The sequence below is a fragment of the Aptenodytes forsteri genome, unplaced genomic scaffold, assembly GCF_000699145.1.
Source record: "Aptenodytes forsteri isolate BGI_AS27 unplaced genomic scaffold, ASM69914v1 Scaffold275, whole genome shotgun sequence".
NCBI lineage: Eukaryota > Metazoa > Chordata > Aves > Sphenisciformes > Spheniscidae > Aptenodytes > Aptenodytes forsteri.
The window spans coordinates 96,039-111,877 of NW_008795247.1; the positions used below are offsets into that span (position 1 = coordinate 96,039).

The window sequence follows — 15,839 nt, forward strand, 5'->3', positions numbered from 1 at the left end:
AAACCAGGACACTGGTATAGTAAAGATGCAGTAGGAGGCAAGCGATATTGAAGTCTAACACTAGTGAATTCAATTATTTCGGTATCCACACATTCGTCTGTCTTCTGTCCACCTTCTGTAAGCAATTACATCATCATTACAAAAAACATTGAAAACCGAAACCCCGAGGCACTCACTTTAAGCATCTCCATTTCCAGTTCTTCATCGCTTTCGATGACACAGGAAATATTTTGTTCGTTGTCTGTGGAGCATGCCTCCTAAAAAGAAATTATTTTCTTCTTATCAGCAGTTATTTCTATTTTACCCACAACCTTTCAACCTTCTGTACATACTATAAACCATTTCTCCGTACGCTGTTACTCCTTACCAAAGTTAACTAAGCTCAACATTCAGCTCTAAAGACTGCCCATTAAAAAAATATCCTGAAAGAAATATTAGAACATAACAAGGCCCTGTAGTAAGAGACAAAAACAGTAGTATCACCAGCTGTGTGAAACCCTTGGAACATAAGGAAATTATAATCTGATTCGAGGCACCAATCCACATTCAGCAGTCACTAGAAGGACTGCTATTTACAGATCCCTTAGAAAAAGAGATCTGCTTTATATTCATAACCAACTTGGAGATGTTCGTGTGCAGAATTTGTCCCCACGCTGCAAGAAGTTCTTAGATAACGTATTAGCAATTAAAAGAGGAAAAACTAATCAGGTTATTGAGAACTTTTGTATTCAGCACTAATCCTTCCAATCACGTGACTGAGGAGCGGCTCAGTGCTTGACTACCTCCAGAAATATTTACCAGACTCTGAGCCCTTCTTCCAGCCCACCTTAATATTCTCTCAGGAACAGAACTTTTTAAAATTGTGGGGGACATTAAGGATGAGATCACTTCCTCTGCTCAGTGTCCATGATTAACGAGGGCTTTTCTCATTACCTCAGGCGCAGCTTTGTTGACCAATTCTTCTGCAGCCTGACGTTCCAAGATCTGAAGTTCTTGCTCAGTAATGTCTAGTGACATGAAGTCATCTCTGTCTGCTTCGTCCTTAGAGCTGGCTGCTGCAGGCCCGTCTTCCACAACGGTGTTACTTCTCTCCGCCTCTTCTTCATTACCGTCTCCCTCCCAGAAGCCAGCTAGTGTAGCATCAGGGGAGATGCTGAAGTCGCCTTCAAATTGTTTAGCAGATTCAGGCATTTCAATTTTTTGTGCTTCAACGTTTGCTGACTCTGCTTCAAGATTCTTTGGAGCTGCACCACAGCTCCTCTCCAGTACAGAAGGGGAACCTGAACCAAACAGCGTGCTTCTTAAGGCATTTACATTCTCTGATATGTCAGCTACTATTTCTGCCGCCCTAGAAGGTAAAACAAAAAAGTTAAACCGAAATGATGAAGGCAGTTACTACATACATCTTAGCCACAAGCAGAACTGAGGATTCTAAAGTAGTCTGTTTCTCCAGATAGAGTTTGTCCAAAACTTCACATATAAAGACTCATCGCTCATACGCAGTTGGCATTCCACTTCTGTGAGAGGAAAATAAAATTTCTTTACGCTGAAGAAAACCTATAAAGACTCTCTGAAAACACAGTTTGTGGTATTGCCCCCATGCTTCTATCAAGTCTCCAGACTTCTACTAGCTAGTCATGTGAAAGTCCTGAGTATTTATGAAAGAAGGTCTTGTTGTACATTTCAGCAAGAAGAAACAGATTCAGCAAAGTTCAGTGTCAAACCCAGTGCAATTAGACGAGTGAAAACCTATGTTCCTATGTATAAAGACAGTATTTTCCCCATCAAGTGTACTGTGCTTTCTTCTCTTGGACAAGGATGCACAGATAACAGACTGCGATTAACATACCTGTATTTTCTTGCATGGGACCTCAGGGATCAAGAACAAAATATTGACCTTACAGGTAAAGTAGAGACAGGCTGGCAAAAAAAAAAATCTAACCTCTGCAAATTTTCAAGTTGTCCAGAAGACTCAGGGATGCAAGAAGCCAGGTCCGTTATCTCTTCAGCTAGTGAAGTCAAGCGCTCCTTCACACCCTCTGACAGCATCTTATCTATAAAGAAGTGCCGTCAGAGATATTTCACAATAATTGAGGTCTAACACCTATACGCAAGCAAGTTCCATTCAAGTAACTGCATTTCTACAAGATCTACAGCTGGTAAGACAGCCTATTCCAGTGCTTAAAAATCAAGTACAGGGAATCAGGCCAAGCTTCTATGTCCTTCAGCATTGCATCTCTTCCAGTGGTCCGTTACACATGCTCAGGGAAAAAGGATACAGAACAGGACCGAAACAAAGTGATTTTTCCCCAGTATACCCTCCAGCTTCCAGAAAAGAGCTGCTAACACAGATAGGCTGACTAAACCAAAGCCAAAAAAATCGCACCTCATGTTAAGGGGATAGTACTGCCACTTCTGTCTTTGATAGAAAAGTAAAATTCAGCTAGTACAAAAAGGAAACAAGCTTTCCCCCGCCTCTTTCTCAACCATAAGCTACATGCACTACTTAACTTTCCTTAGGAAGCACAGAACTGAACAAAAACTAAGACTTTAGAATCACTTTTCTAATGAAGTACATAACGCTAAGCTGTTCTAAGGAAATTTGGGTCCTATTTATACACTTCAAGACAAGCATTACTTCAAAACATGTATTTTTTGTGGTCTTATTTCTTAAACTAGATTTTTGTCCCTGCATCAGCAGAATTGAAATTAACTCACTGAAGTGTTTCCATAAACAAACTGGGACAACTGCAGGAATTCTTACCATCTCCGTATACAGCAGAAACAAAGAACATGCCAAGACCGCATTCCTACATCACTACTGAAAATAGTTACACAGTACGGTAACCCAGGTCACCTAAGAGCCTTTACAGTCTGCTCTCGCTGGAAGCGATCTCTAATCGCCAAGAAGCCAGACGATCCTGACACAAAGATACTATGAAAAAAACCTGTTGGGAAATAGAATATTCAATTGTACATTGAATAAAGTCCTTATGCTTGAATATATCATTTACCTCTTCTTACACAAAAGAATTTCCCGTCACTGTTACTCAAATTTTTCAGTTTTTGATAAATGATGAAGCCAGCCTGCAAAAGAAAGGGAAAAAAATTAGTACTCGGTACTCCGCAGAGAAACAACATCTTAGAGACTAAACAAAAAAAACAGAATTAGCTTAGCAAACCATGACACGAATACATTGTGAACATCAAATTCTGAGTTGCTGGCCCATGCCGTACACCGGTCAGTGGTCTGCCTTACTGCATTGTTCATCACAACCAGGTTACGTTTTACAGAACGCTTCACGAAAGGCAAAGTCCCCACTTGGGGTCCACACTGTAGCGGATACTCTTACATAGATCCCGGCCCGGTTATCTTATAAAGTTAGCTGCAAATAGAGAGCTCCAAGTACTCTGCTCCCAGTCTCACCATCTGCTCCACCTCATTCCGATTTTACATCCTGCTCCAAGAGAATAGCTATCAACCTACTAAGATCGCTTCTGTGTGCTTAGTATTTCCCCTGATATGAATAATAAGTTCTAACAGGAAAACGCAGCCTAAAGCCAGGAATGTGCTAATTAGGCTACACATGTTAACCACAGCATCTTAAAGAGGAAAGAGAGAGAAACAAGTTATTCCCTCGTGTTTTCCTGTGAGGCTCCAAAAGGCAGGCCAGGTGAACAGAGCACAGCGGGAAAGAGACACGGCCTGGAAAAAGCTGGCTATAGCAGCTGCACCCGGCACCAAAAATAGAGCTCCTTTCCTTACCGGTTTGGGTCTTAACAGGTGCTAAACCCTCCACCGTTTAACATTTAACTAAACTAGAAAATACGCAGTGTTTCCCGAGTCAGAACGGAAAACGGAGGCCACTGTCCCACTTCCCTTCCTCCAACCTCATCGCAGAAATAAAAGCCCGAGGAGGTTTTATTTCGCTGCCATAAAGAACAATTTTGTCCTAGGAAGCAGGCAGCACCCAGCAGCACATGGCTAAATTCCTTCACAGAACCGCAGGAAAAACTACGCTCTGCTCAAAATGGTGAAAAGCAGGGACTTCTACAGAGCTACAAAAATTCATATGCAGCTAAATTACTCTTCCTGGTAATCCATACTGTGGTTGTGCTGCGTTTAGCCACTGGAGAAGGTTCTATTTCTTCCAAGTTGCTTATTAATTTTATCCCACATATTATATTTAGCAGGATTTTGGTTCATAAGCAGCTCAAGAAAGATGACCAAAAACCCCAGTAGAAAACACATCCAGAAGTGCTAACAAGCAACAGTGAATACCTGCAGACAAAGGGACCAAAAACTAATTACCCACTCTTCACTTCCATAAGCGATTTTTGTACTTAAATACACATCAGCCATCTTACACCTACACGGGATAATCACACTGCAACAGTTTAGGCTTACTCCATACAGACAGATGTAAATTCACCTGACTGCTCCATCAAAACTCACTTCCCGGAGGTGACAACTTGAAGCGAGTCCAAATGGACAGACACTCCTCAGGCATACTTGTTGGTGCCCGTGTTACTTGGCACGTTCAGAGCACAGCACAGTGCTCCTCCACCAGGAGCTCTGCTTCGTGAATAGACTTCACTAAAAAGGCAAGTCTTGCGACACCATGAAACATTAAAAGGCAAGGACCTCACGGGAGGCTCGAGGCTGCCGTGGAATGAGGTTTCTTTCTTTCTTCCGTCTACATTCAATTTTCTACGTGAAGTGGTCACCACAATATCCTCTTCCAGTCATCTCGGCAACAAGACAGGTTACCGAGTCGGGTACAAGCAGTACCATCTTCAACAGAGAAGATATTATGAAGCTCTGGATGAACACTGAGGTTTACAAACTTAAAGACAGACAAGGAATTGGACAGCAACCTACTTGGTGGCGTTTCCACCTTTAAGCATCCCATATCCACAGCGGACCTCAGAGTCTCCCTACGTTCATTACGTTCTGTAGCAGAAAGGCATTAAAACCAGCAGCTAACAGCCCATTAGAGGAGGAATTTATTGATACGGGTGGAATGGAGATCTCTTCTTGTACGTACATAGGCATCTGTGGCTGCATACAGTTTTTGCTCCTCGTTGAGTGGAAACTCTTCCCAGTTACTACAGCGGACAGACTTATCCTTCAAAAGCTGCTTGCCAAAAAGGTGTTTTACCAGACCATTTAGACTCCATATCTCCTTACACTTCAGCTGGGGAAAGAAAAAAAGGACTTAGTGAAAGGAGAAAGCAATTGGACCTGGCAGAACGCATTCCTATAAGTGGCAAAGCGCACTTAATCCCTCATTAGAAGCAGAGCTCTGGGTTAGTCAGAAAAAAAATAGTTTCTCAAAGCAGTAGTGTTCTCCAGGCCTAATTCTGCTCTCGTCATATAAAGAGCTAGTTTGGCGATTCGAAAGCCGTACTTCCCTGCCCTGAAACTGTACTGTTAGGGACATACCTACATCGTCAAGCTGAAAGACGGCATTAGGGCCAGCTGAGTCCACCCAACGTGAGGTGGTATTATCACACTACCAAAAATAGGAAGTCTGTACAGCGTAGTCTCTGGGTTGATAAAATAAAAGCCATAGACTTAAACAGCAACCCCTCTCTGCTCCAGGATTTTTCTATTATTTGCCTTTCTAATTAGAGAAACTCAGTATCTAACACCAGAAATTTATCTGATATAAACCCAGGAATATTAAAGTCTGCCTCTAAGTGTTTCGTCATCTTCTGCAAGTCCGCAACCAAGCGCAAGCCAAAGAGCGCAGTTACAGACCACGCTAACCACTATTCAGCGTGCTGGGAAGCCGTTCACCAGAAGTCTCTAGAAGTCACCCCACCACACTGCCGGTTTCAATTGCTTTTGTAACAGTATTTGTCAATCACAGTTGCTACATGCTATTGTCTTAATAGCCAGTTTGGGAAACTTTCCTTCAGACCCCAAGGATCCAGGACTCGCTGGCACAGCCGCCTGCTATTCCAGCTTGCGGGCACTTGCAAAACATGCAGAACTGGCGAGCCTAACAGCGGCAGCGCAGCATAGCATTAGCTCATCCCCTTAAATCCGGTGTGAAAAGAACCTACCAACTGTTCATTTTAGGTTCCCCCAGCCCTCCCCCTCGCGTTGTGCCATTATATATAACTCTATTCTTTGTTTTATCAAGCTTCGCTTTCAAGTTTATTTTTGGTTTGTTTTCTCTTTAGCAGAAAACTTTAAAGCTGCTATCGGAGATCACATTGCTCATCTTCATAACAAATTATCCTGGAGTCAGATGCCGGGATAAAAAAAAAAAGGAGGGGTTAACGGAGGAAACTCCAAGTCTGAAAAGAAACAGCTCCTCCTATTGCTTGAGCAAAACACTTTAATTTGTACAACTGCCCACCCACTAGGAACTGAAACTTCAAGGTGGCTCATATGGAGAGCACTGCCCCAAATGCCGATGATACATCACATTCCCCTCTCCCCCGCTGTGATTACACAGGGTACATAAAGCGCAGAACGGAGAAAGGTGTAAGTAGGATTATTTCTGGACATAAATCTCTGTCCTCCACCAGGAAATTACAATTGTTGCTATTAGCCTACCAAACAAAAAAAAGCAGAAAGAACAAGTAGTGCATGGAGAGACCGAGTACAGGTAAGGAAAAGCCTCGCGTGTACAGAAAGACAGAAAAGCTTTAAGGGACACGCTAGAAATAAGAACGGCAGGATGAAGGTAATGAACCTTTTCCCCCTAATAAGACAGCACAGATCTCCCTACGTCCAATGATATCTAACCAAAACCCAACTAAAGTGAAACTCAGGGTGCGCCAAATGCAACGCTACTTCTAGACAATGGGTCATCAGGGGCTGGAAACAGCACCCAGATGAGAGCAGAGGCAACGTCAGCTTCGGAGTCATGGAAACAAAGGTATTTCTGCGGCTCCAGATCACGTGGCAAACACCTCCGCGTGGAGGACTTCAAAAGGAAGACCTTGATGCTTCCTTCCAGCACCAAGCAAGCCATGGCAGGAGGGCTGCCTCCTTTCAAACAGGCATCAGTCCTTCACTGCCTCCGCAGCATTTCTTGCGCCTTATTTTAAAGGTTCAGCCATTGCTGGGACAAGTACGCCATTGCCAGTGGAATCCTGACTGACACCATCTGGCAATTTCCATCACTAAGTAGTAAAGAAAAATGCATCTGCAGCTGAATTAAAAAGCCGTACCTTGTAAATGCAAAAGGTGAACTGACCTGAAAGGGGACAAATGTTCATTAAGAACTGGCTCACTGAAAGACAGTACTCAGTTCTGCAGAGTTTCCTGAGAGTTCTTATTAAACTTTTTTTAATTAAGTTACAATACATCTCTGCTTTATTCTACAGAATACATTTGCTATCAGAATTGAACTCCTGTGAAGACAAGGAAGCCTCCTTTTGTATAGCACAACAACAAGATTCCCTCCCACAACAAAAAGGTTGTAAGTTTACTTTCTCATTAGCAATGTCAGTCAGCTCCACAAAGCTCTTCAGTCTGATTTCAAAGTCACTCATCAGCTTCCATTGATCTCCCTCAATTCCTACGCCAACCTTTTTAATTGTTTCATCTTCGAGCAGTCTTTTGAGTCCCTTGGGAAAACCTAAAATAGATTAAGCCCAAACGTGAGAAACAAAATACTGGAAGATGCCCGAAAGTCTAATGGAAGTGACAAAGTCCTAGCACAAAGGCCATGTGCAAAAACCTGCACTTTTAGAGGAAAAGCCCCCAAAGTCGCTGTTTATGTGACCATTTGTACTCTGGAATGACTGGAAACACCAACTGATTGTAATGTACCATCTGCAGACAAGCAGGAATGAAATATTTGAAACACACAAATTCATTCTGGATCTGAAAACAAATCAAATGAAATTAAACAACCTTATTTCATTTGTCTTACCGATCGTTAAGTCACATAACAAAAAGGCAACCTCTAACTGGAAAAAATATTTTAATTCTCAGAATTGGATGCTCACAAAACCAAACACAGTATTATTTTACTATTTTCCACATTATTCCTTCCCAGTTTTTGCTATTTCACATTCCCAGGAAACAGTTTAAACCGTAAGCACGGGGAATCACCAAGAAAACAAATTCTGTGGAGGCATACTCAGTGCTAACGCTGGGCTGGTCCAACAATAGCATTTGGAAAACAGAATTCACCAACCCGATCCTCTGCCAAGCCCAGACAAGTCAGTCTTGTAAGTAAGAAAACAAAATATTCAAGGATGTACTCAGATGCTAAGTATTATATTTTGATTTATCCCAAACTGATGGCACAGCAATCCTGGATCAAAGGGTATTTTCAAGTTTACAGGACTGCACAGAAGCATGCAGCTTTCATACCTGGTTTTCTACAGAAAGGAACAGCCTCAGACACTTCATACTTGAACAAAAGCAGCCTTTTTCTCCCCTCCGTGTTTGTTCCCATTTAAAATTCAGAGCACCTTATTTAAATACATACCTTCAGGAACCCACAGCTGGATACCCTGAAGCAGTCTCAAGTGTAATTCTAGTACCTATAAACACGTAGTATTGCACAAACGCACAGTACTTAGTATCCGGCTTGGTTGTCCTTTCAAATTTCACCTTTTCACTACCGTAATACATATTTCTATACTTCAACAATCACTTTGCATCACTGATTTTATTTTTACACAGCTATCTCCGCACTTTCACGGCTACCACTGACACGCTGTACAGACACTTCTGCAACTATAGCCACCATCAGCCGTGTTGTGGACGGTGAAGTTGCAGGTCCAATCCAAAGCATTAGAAAATTACTGTTAAAAACCCACTAAACTGTAGTAGCCTGGTGCTGTAAGATGCAGACAAAGTACAACACTGCCAAAGCACCTCAGCCATAACACAAGACGGAAAATCCTCTGTAGAGGAGATAAATACAGTTGAGCTGAATTAAAGCCTGCAACATCTGCAGCTGACTTACTGAACAAGTGATTTCCACCTAAGAATATCATCACAAAAACCTTCAAGGACAGGAACTTCCCAGTAGAGGACTTGTGCTCCATTTCTTCCACCTCATTTCTAGAAAAGCGACTGTATCAACTAAAAAGGTCTAAGTTAAAGACTAGACAGGGGCTACAATCTGAGAAACAGGCCACATTTTCTTAGAAGTCTGTAAGGAAAAAAAAAAGAGTAAGAAATGGAAGATTACCAAGAATCTTCCTAATATATGTAATTCTTGTCCTTTATATGCAGTCCAAGAACTCTCTACTCTCTTCCTCCTGCAGAAGGAAGGATTTTTTTTTTTTTGCAACAAAAAGTGGTAAGTCTTACCCAACTGGCTAATTTTGCCAACATCTACATTTCTGTAGATCAAATGTGTTCTGCACAGTAAGCAGAAATTGGCTGCGATTCCCGCAAAAAGGCTGACGTATCACTCGGTTCAAAGTACATCTCCCATTGGCAAGAAGAGAAATTTTAGAGAACGATTCAGGAGGAAACACCGTATTCTGCTATAACACACAGTAGCCCATGTGCAACCGTACTCAGCGCCAACACGCCAACATCTTCGCTTTTAGAATCGAAAGCATTTCAGCTCTTTATGACTCTTCTTCCCTCAGCTTCCTTTCCTCAAATCTTTTTCTTTTGTGCACTTGTACCTTTCTGCCTCCCAGATTGAATAGCCTCCAGCAATTAAATTTTCCACCCCATTTGCTATAAATGACATAGGATTGAACACCAACATTAAAGTTATCGGTATTATACCTCAGCATGCACACCCCCGGGAAATCAGAGACATCTCACAGGCATAGTTTCCATCTAACATTCGAACCAAAGGTTATAAAACTGCAGCCTCCTTCCCTCGTTCCTATTTTCCCCATTTGGAAGCTTTTATTCACATCCATAACGAATTCAGACTCTGTTGAGCATACCCCCTTCTCTCCCCACAGCTGCATCACACCAGGCATCCAGTATTCTTTCTGAAAACCAACGTCACAAAATGCAGGAATTAGGAACAAACAGCACGACGGCCATCATTTTTGAGGGTTTTTGTTACTGAAGCTAAATTAAAAGGAAACACAGCCTGCTAAATTTAGGTTCGTTGTTTATTTTGGCACTAAACAGAAAGGTTATTATACAAGCAGGGAAATAAATTTTCAAAACGGAATTAAAATATTCTTTCCCAGAGAGAAAATAATCCTCAAGTAAGGCTCTTTTGCCCTGTTCAGAACCTAAAACACTGTATGCCAGCACACAGGGCAAGACTTGGGCTAAGATCCCCTTGATACACATAGACAATACTCAAAGAATAAATCCCTTTATTATAGGCGGGAAAGGGGAAAAGAAGGATGGATTTCTACTATCCAGCGTAGTGTGAATTATCGGCTATTGATCAAGGCTTAAGTTCAAACTTCATCACAAGAAACAGAGGACAACTCATGCCCTCAATAATAAGAGAGGAAATACAGTACCTGACATTGAAGAGATGTGAAACAAATAACACTTCTCCTCAGTGACACATATCTGGATTAAAGCTATTTTCGCCATTTTTCCTTTAGTATACGATGGTGGCCATTCAATATCAAATCCGACAGCAGCCCCATCTGATAAGCTCTGCCTGAAAAGAAATGGATATTCTTCACATTTAGCTGTTCTCCTACCAGGATTTTAAGTATCAGGCTTAAGTCATCTTACATAAAGATCATTAAGAGAAAAACAGCCAACGCATCTTTCCTTTCACATGTACACGACACAGAAATCATTTAAAAATCAAGACAACAAGGAGGTGAAATTCCTGCTGGTCCCAAAAGCTACACGAAACCCTTCAAACCTTAGCAGATCTTACCGCATGCAAACAGTAGTACAGCAAACCTCAGGCAACAGCCAAACACAAGAGGTGATGGAATAGATTATATCCCCTTGAAAACTTTTTTTACCCATCCCACTGCACTGAAAGTTTTGTATAGAATTTTTTCCCCAGTAATATGAGCTGTGCTACGCAAAAAGGGGGGGGGGGAGAATAATCTGTTCACATCGTGAATTTACTACCTTTTCTTCAAACATACAGTCCCCAGTTATGAATTAATACATATGCTGGATTTCTTACAGGTCACACTTCCCCGTGAAGTCACTCAAGCTCATGGAATTATCCATACTGCAAGAGGCAAAGAACCTGCGTTAGAGCGTTTGCTGCTTCTGCTTAAAGGGACCGCAAGGTTCAGCGATGGCATCTCCCATAAAAAGGCCAAATGGGAAACTGCATCGCACAGCGGAGAGGTATTTTTAAACCACCACACGCTGTAGACAAACCAGGGATCTCTCTCAAGGATAATGCACCATCATGAGAAATCGGTTCAGTTTGTGCCTGCAACCAGTAAGACACATTTGCCACTCATAACAAGACAGCCAACACCACCAGATGTTTTCTCTGGCTGAACTGTTGACCTCTGGACACATCAAATGCACAATCAGCCAGGAGGAGACAGAGAGAAGAGCCAAGTCCTCTTCAGAAAGGAAAAAGCACTCAAAGGAAAAAACAGAGTAAGAGCTATTACCTAATATCTTCCGAGAGGAGAGAACAGTCACTGGCTTCGTAGCTGTAAAGAACAGATCCGCAGAACTCAAGGAACGGCAGCTCGTCTTCCAAAACGCTCCTCTGAACGGTCGACTTCTGTCAAACAAGATTTGGAAGAGGCTCGGTTACCGGCCACACCTCACCTTGCCACAGAGACATCAGCACTGCAACCGCTGCACGCGACTTCAACGCCGTATCCCAGCAAGGCTGGCACCGGTGGTTACTGAAGCCTTGCAGCAGAACCGCGCTCCACACGCAGGGCCAGAATCACTTGTCAACTAACAACAGGGTGACACACCTGCTCCCCCCTTTAAACATTCAGGTTCATGCCCTAATTTCTCTGCTTAACTCCGAGCACTCTGACTGAAATCGTGCAGGCTGAGTTTTCACCTCAATTTAGTTTAGTTGGATTCCTCCCGCCAAACAGATTTAGCGGCTTTCCAAGAAAAAGGTCAGGGAAAACATCCATTTTTGACAGTATCAAAAACCCCTCAATACTACTTCAAATGCTGTAGCACTTGCACGCCTCAAATGTGAGGGGAAAAATATTTAGAAAACGGACAGAAAGCTAAGTCGTTTTTCGAGTCATTCAAATCTGGTCAAGCTGAAATCCCCTGACCCATCTCTATTTCGGTACAGCTGCATGCAACAGCTCAGTTACCCCATTTCCTTGCTGCCACATTTCGGCTAGCCCACTTCACCTAACCCCGCCAGATATAATGTGTGAGGAACTTGACAAAGGTCTAAGTAAACTCCGCGGATTTAAAACTATGTGCAATATTTGAAAAGACCAATATCCTCCATCAGCTGATGAATACTGGTTTACAAATCGAAGCTTTAAGCACACAAGGGAAGGTGAAATGTAGCACTCCAGCTGGCATCTTTTCCCCCCCTTTCAGAAGCGTATTTACTAAAAGTTATTGACTGATAAACTTACTTGAACTGCAAAACTTCTGATAACATTGACCTGCCTGAAAAACCTTCAGGTTGGTTGAAAATATGCAAAAGTAAGCTACGACGCCAGTAATGGCAAATATGGTTAAATATCACCCAATAACCCCCGAAGAACAAAACAGTCTTGTCAATCCCATGAGACCACAATACACAAAACAGGTTTTAATACAGTTTCAGAAACATTAAGTTGCCTGGAAGGGGGAGATTCTGAAACAAAGAAAGATAGCGCTGATTTTTTACTTGCACAACAGGACTTTTCCTCCAGTTAATGGAGGGTCAAAGTTTAATCAAAACCCTTCCTCAAAGCGCTTGCTGAGGCAGGGTGCCACAGTACACAGGCTGCGCCGCAGCAAATGAAAGTCATGTTGGTTTTAACTGACATTTTTTAATATCCATGCTACTAATTTTTTTACTCCCACTTTGTGGAAGGAAAACTGCTGAACTGAATCTTCTGCTTTTTTCCCATTAATTAGTTTTCTAATTGCCAAAGCAGTTTCAGATGTTACAGGGAGGTCCCTTCTAGTGGGAAATTTTATACTGAAACTGCTCACATATGCAGAAAAAGCCATCCAAGGACACATTAACATTCTTGGGACACCAGAAATTGACATAATCTTGATGATCACTTAACTCTTCTGATACCTCTGAGCTGCAAAACCTTCTGAAATACTGAACATGTGCAAATGCAGAAAGCCAGAGGACCTTAGTCATGGAATCGTTTAGGTTGGAAGAGACTTTTAAGATCATGGAGTTCAACCATTAACCTAGCGCTGCCAAGCCCACCACTAAACCATGTCCCTAAGCACCACATCTACACCTCTTTTAAATACCTCCAGGGATGGGGACTCCACCACTTCCCTGGGCAGCCTGTTTCAATGCTTGACAACCCTTTTGGGGAAGAACCCCACCTCGCTACAACCTCCTTTCAGGTAGTTGTAGAGAGTGATGAGGTCTCCCCTCAGCCTCCTTTTCTCCAGGCTAAACAATCCCAGTTCCCTCAGCCGCTCCTCATCAGACTTGTTCTCCAGACCCTTCACCAGCTTCGTTGCCCTCCTCTGGACACGCTCGAGCACCTCGATGTCCTTCTTGTAGTGAGGGGCCCAAAACTGAACACGGTATTCGAGGTGCGGCCTCACCAGGGCCGAGTACAGGGGCACGATCACTTCCCTGCTCCTGCTGGCCACACTATTTCTGATACAAGCCAGGATGCTACTGGCCTTACCAGAACAGACTCCCCTGCCAGGCTACAACTCGAGGTCATTGCGTTTTGAGCTCTCAAACTACACAGATGAAAAATCCCTAGTCCTTGCTGGTGTACAGCCCGCAATACTGGGTGAGCAACGCATCAAAAGCTGCCTTATACTTGGGTGGTTTTACCACTGAAATTCGAGATTGTCAGGAAGAAATTTCTACAGAGATAACAGCAACAACCTTTGGTCAATACGCGATATTTTCATTTAAAAAAAAAGAGACTTTAACAAGCTAATTCAACCAGTAGTAACACAAGAGCACCTGAATTTAATTACAGATCATAGGACAAAAGAGCAGTAAACATTCACAAATCTCAGAGGCACAGGTCTAACTAAAAGCATGTGGTCCGATGTCGTTTTATTACGCAGCCTGCAACTAAGTTTCCCCCATGTGACGACATACCTTTTTATCACCCAAAACTCCTTCTTGGCTTTGTGTAAGCATCCACTGCGGATATTTGTTCTGCAGACTAGTATTTAACAAATCCGTTTTAGTCATTTCTTCCACATTTCTGTTACTTTTACATTAAAAAAAGAACAAAAAATAGAACCGTCAGTAGTTTGTATAGAGACAAGGTGTTACTATCACCAGGCCAGAACAAGGTTACCCAAGATCACTACCTTGAACTTAAAATGCTTTGTGCACGAGTACGGGCATTTACAGAGTTGCCCACATTAAACGGCAGAAGAGCTTTAGGCATTATATTCTTGTTCACATGTCAGTCGTAAGAAAAACAAGAAAAAAACCAGGAAAACGTCTTAAAGTCCTTCTGGGATATTAAGTTCCGTCTAGTTTTATGAAGATCAGTGACTCAGAACGGAAGAGTACACCTACTGCCATCTCTGGTCAACGTAGCCCTCATTAATTAGACAAATCTATCTGGTGTTTTAGGTAACAGCACAGGAACCAGCCACCTAGCTTCAAAGCAGTCAGCTGCATTTGCTGATAAATGAAGTCAGAAAAATTCAAAGTCGAAATCAAAACAAGAACTACCAGACTCACACAACCGTTGCCCCAAGGCCTGCACAGGACCTCGGGGCTGCGAGCCCATGACCGAGGTAAGAAAAACCACGCAGAAATTCTAGGGCAAACTACAGCCGAACAAGGGACGTGCTGCTAAGCTCTCTGGTGCAGACCGGGTGATGGCCGAGGTTACTTATGAATTTGCCAGCCCCGGATTCAAACAAGATGAGCTCACCAAGCAGAGGCAGCCTGTTCCCAGGGCATCAGGAAGCAGGGCGCATCCCCTGGAAGGGGAAGGCACTCCACAGAGAAGTCGGAAGAGATTTAAGTTAGGAAGACACGCTGTCCAAAACAGCGGGAGACTTTCAGCCCTGATGACTGGGGTTTTCTTTCAGGGAAGTGGACCAGGATTTCCTCGTCCCGAGCAAACGATGACTTAACAGAGCTGTTCCAGCTTCTCCCTGGACTGCTTCTAGCGGGATTTAGAAATCCTCCTGGAGACAGAGCAAAACAATTCACAAAGAATAAATTTCTCACCCTGCTTCTTCCCGCTAGTCCCCAGGTGCTCGATACACATTAACACCAAAATCAGGCCACTGCTGTCTTAGTAAGTTCCAGCTGCGCTTCCTCACCAACAAGGAAGTACAAATCCTAGGCAAATCATGCTGTTTCAGTTCTTCAGTACCCAAAAAAGCCTTTTGATTTTTTTTAATTGGTTATCTAGGCCGGGCAGAATTTTTTCCCTTGGTTACCCGTCAACTTCTGCAGTGGCATAACCAACCACCACCTCAAAGACAACTCCGAAAAGCATTTCGATGCTACAACAGTCACAAAACAGCCGCCAGCAAGATGCCTCAGTTAGAGCCGCTCCGTTCCTGGCAGCTGCAATTGCTGGAGACAAGGGAAAGGAGCAGAGAGGCAAGAAACACATAAAGGCCGCCCTGCGGCACCCACATCGCCACCCGCCACCCCACAGCTCCGGCAACACGTTTTCCGAACGCCAGCCAAGAGTTCGAGAGCGCCTCGGGTAACCACGCCACGCGAGCAGGCGCTGCTCGCCCCGGCGTCACCCACCTTGCCAGCGTTAAAGCAAGAGCCCGAGTTTGCGAGCGCTGAGCGCGGCGGCGCGGGCAG

At 43.2% G+C, this 15,839-nt stretch overlaps 1 protein-coding gene across 1 annotated transcript in view; it reads right to left on the reverse strand.

The window, feature by feature from the left end:
* Window positions 1-15,113, reverse strand: part of WRN (Werner syndrome RecQ like helicase) — a 47,111-nt gene extending 31,998 nt beyond the window's left edge. Inside the window, exons 1-10 of the mRNA XM_009278785.2 lie at window positions 14,941-15,113; window positions 14,145-14,259; window positions 11,518-11,633; window positions 10,435-10,580; window positions 7,453-7,601; window positions 5,049-5,198; window positions 3,015-3,087; window positions 1,943-2,054; window positions 934-1,348; window positions 177-257 (exon numbers count right to left, since the gene is read on the reverse strand). Of these exons, the coding sequence (XP_009277060.1) occupies window positions 177-257; window positions 934-1,348; window positions 1,943-2,054; window positions 3,015-3,087; window positions 5,049-5,198; window positions 7,453-7,601; window positions 10,435-10,580; window positions 11,518-11,633; window positions 14,145-14,259; window positions 14,941-14,969 (1,386 nt within the window). The 5' untranslated portion in view covers window positions 14,970-15,113. The remainder of the gene's footprint in view (window positions 1-176; window positions 258-933; window positions 1,349-1,942; window positions 2,055-3,014; window positions 3,088-5,048; window positions 5,199-7,452; window positions 7,602-10,434; window positions 10,581-11,517; window positions 11,634-14,144; window positions 14,260-14,940) is intronic.
* Window positions 15,114-15,839: the final 726 nt, after the last annotated feature.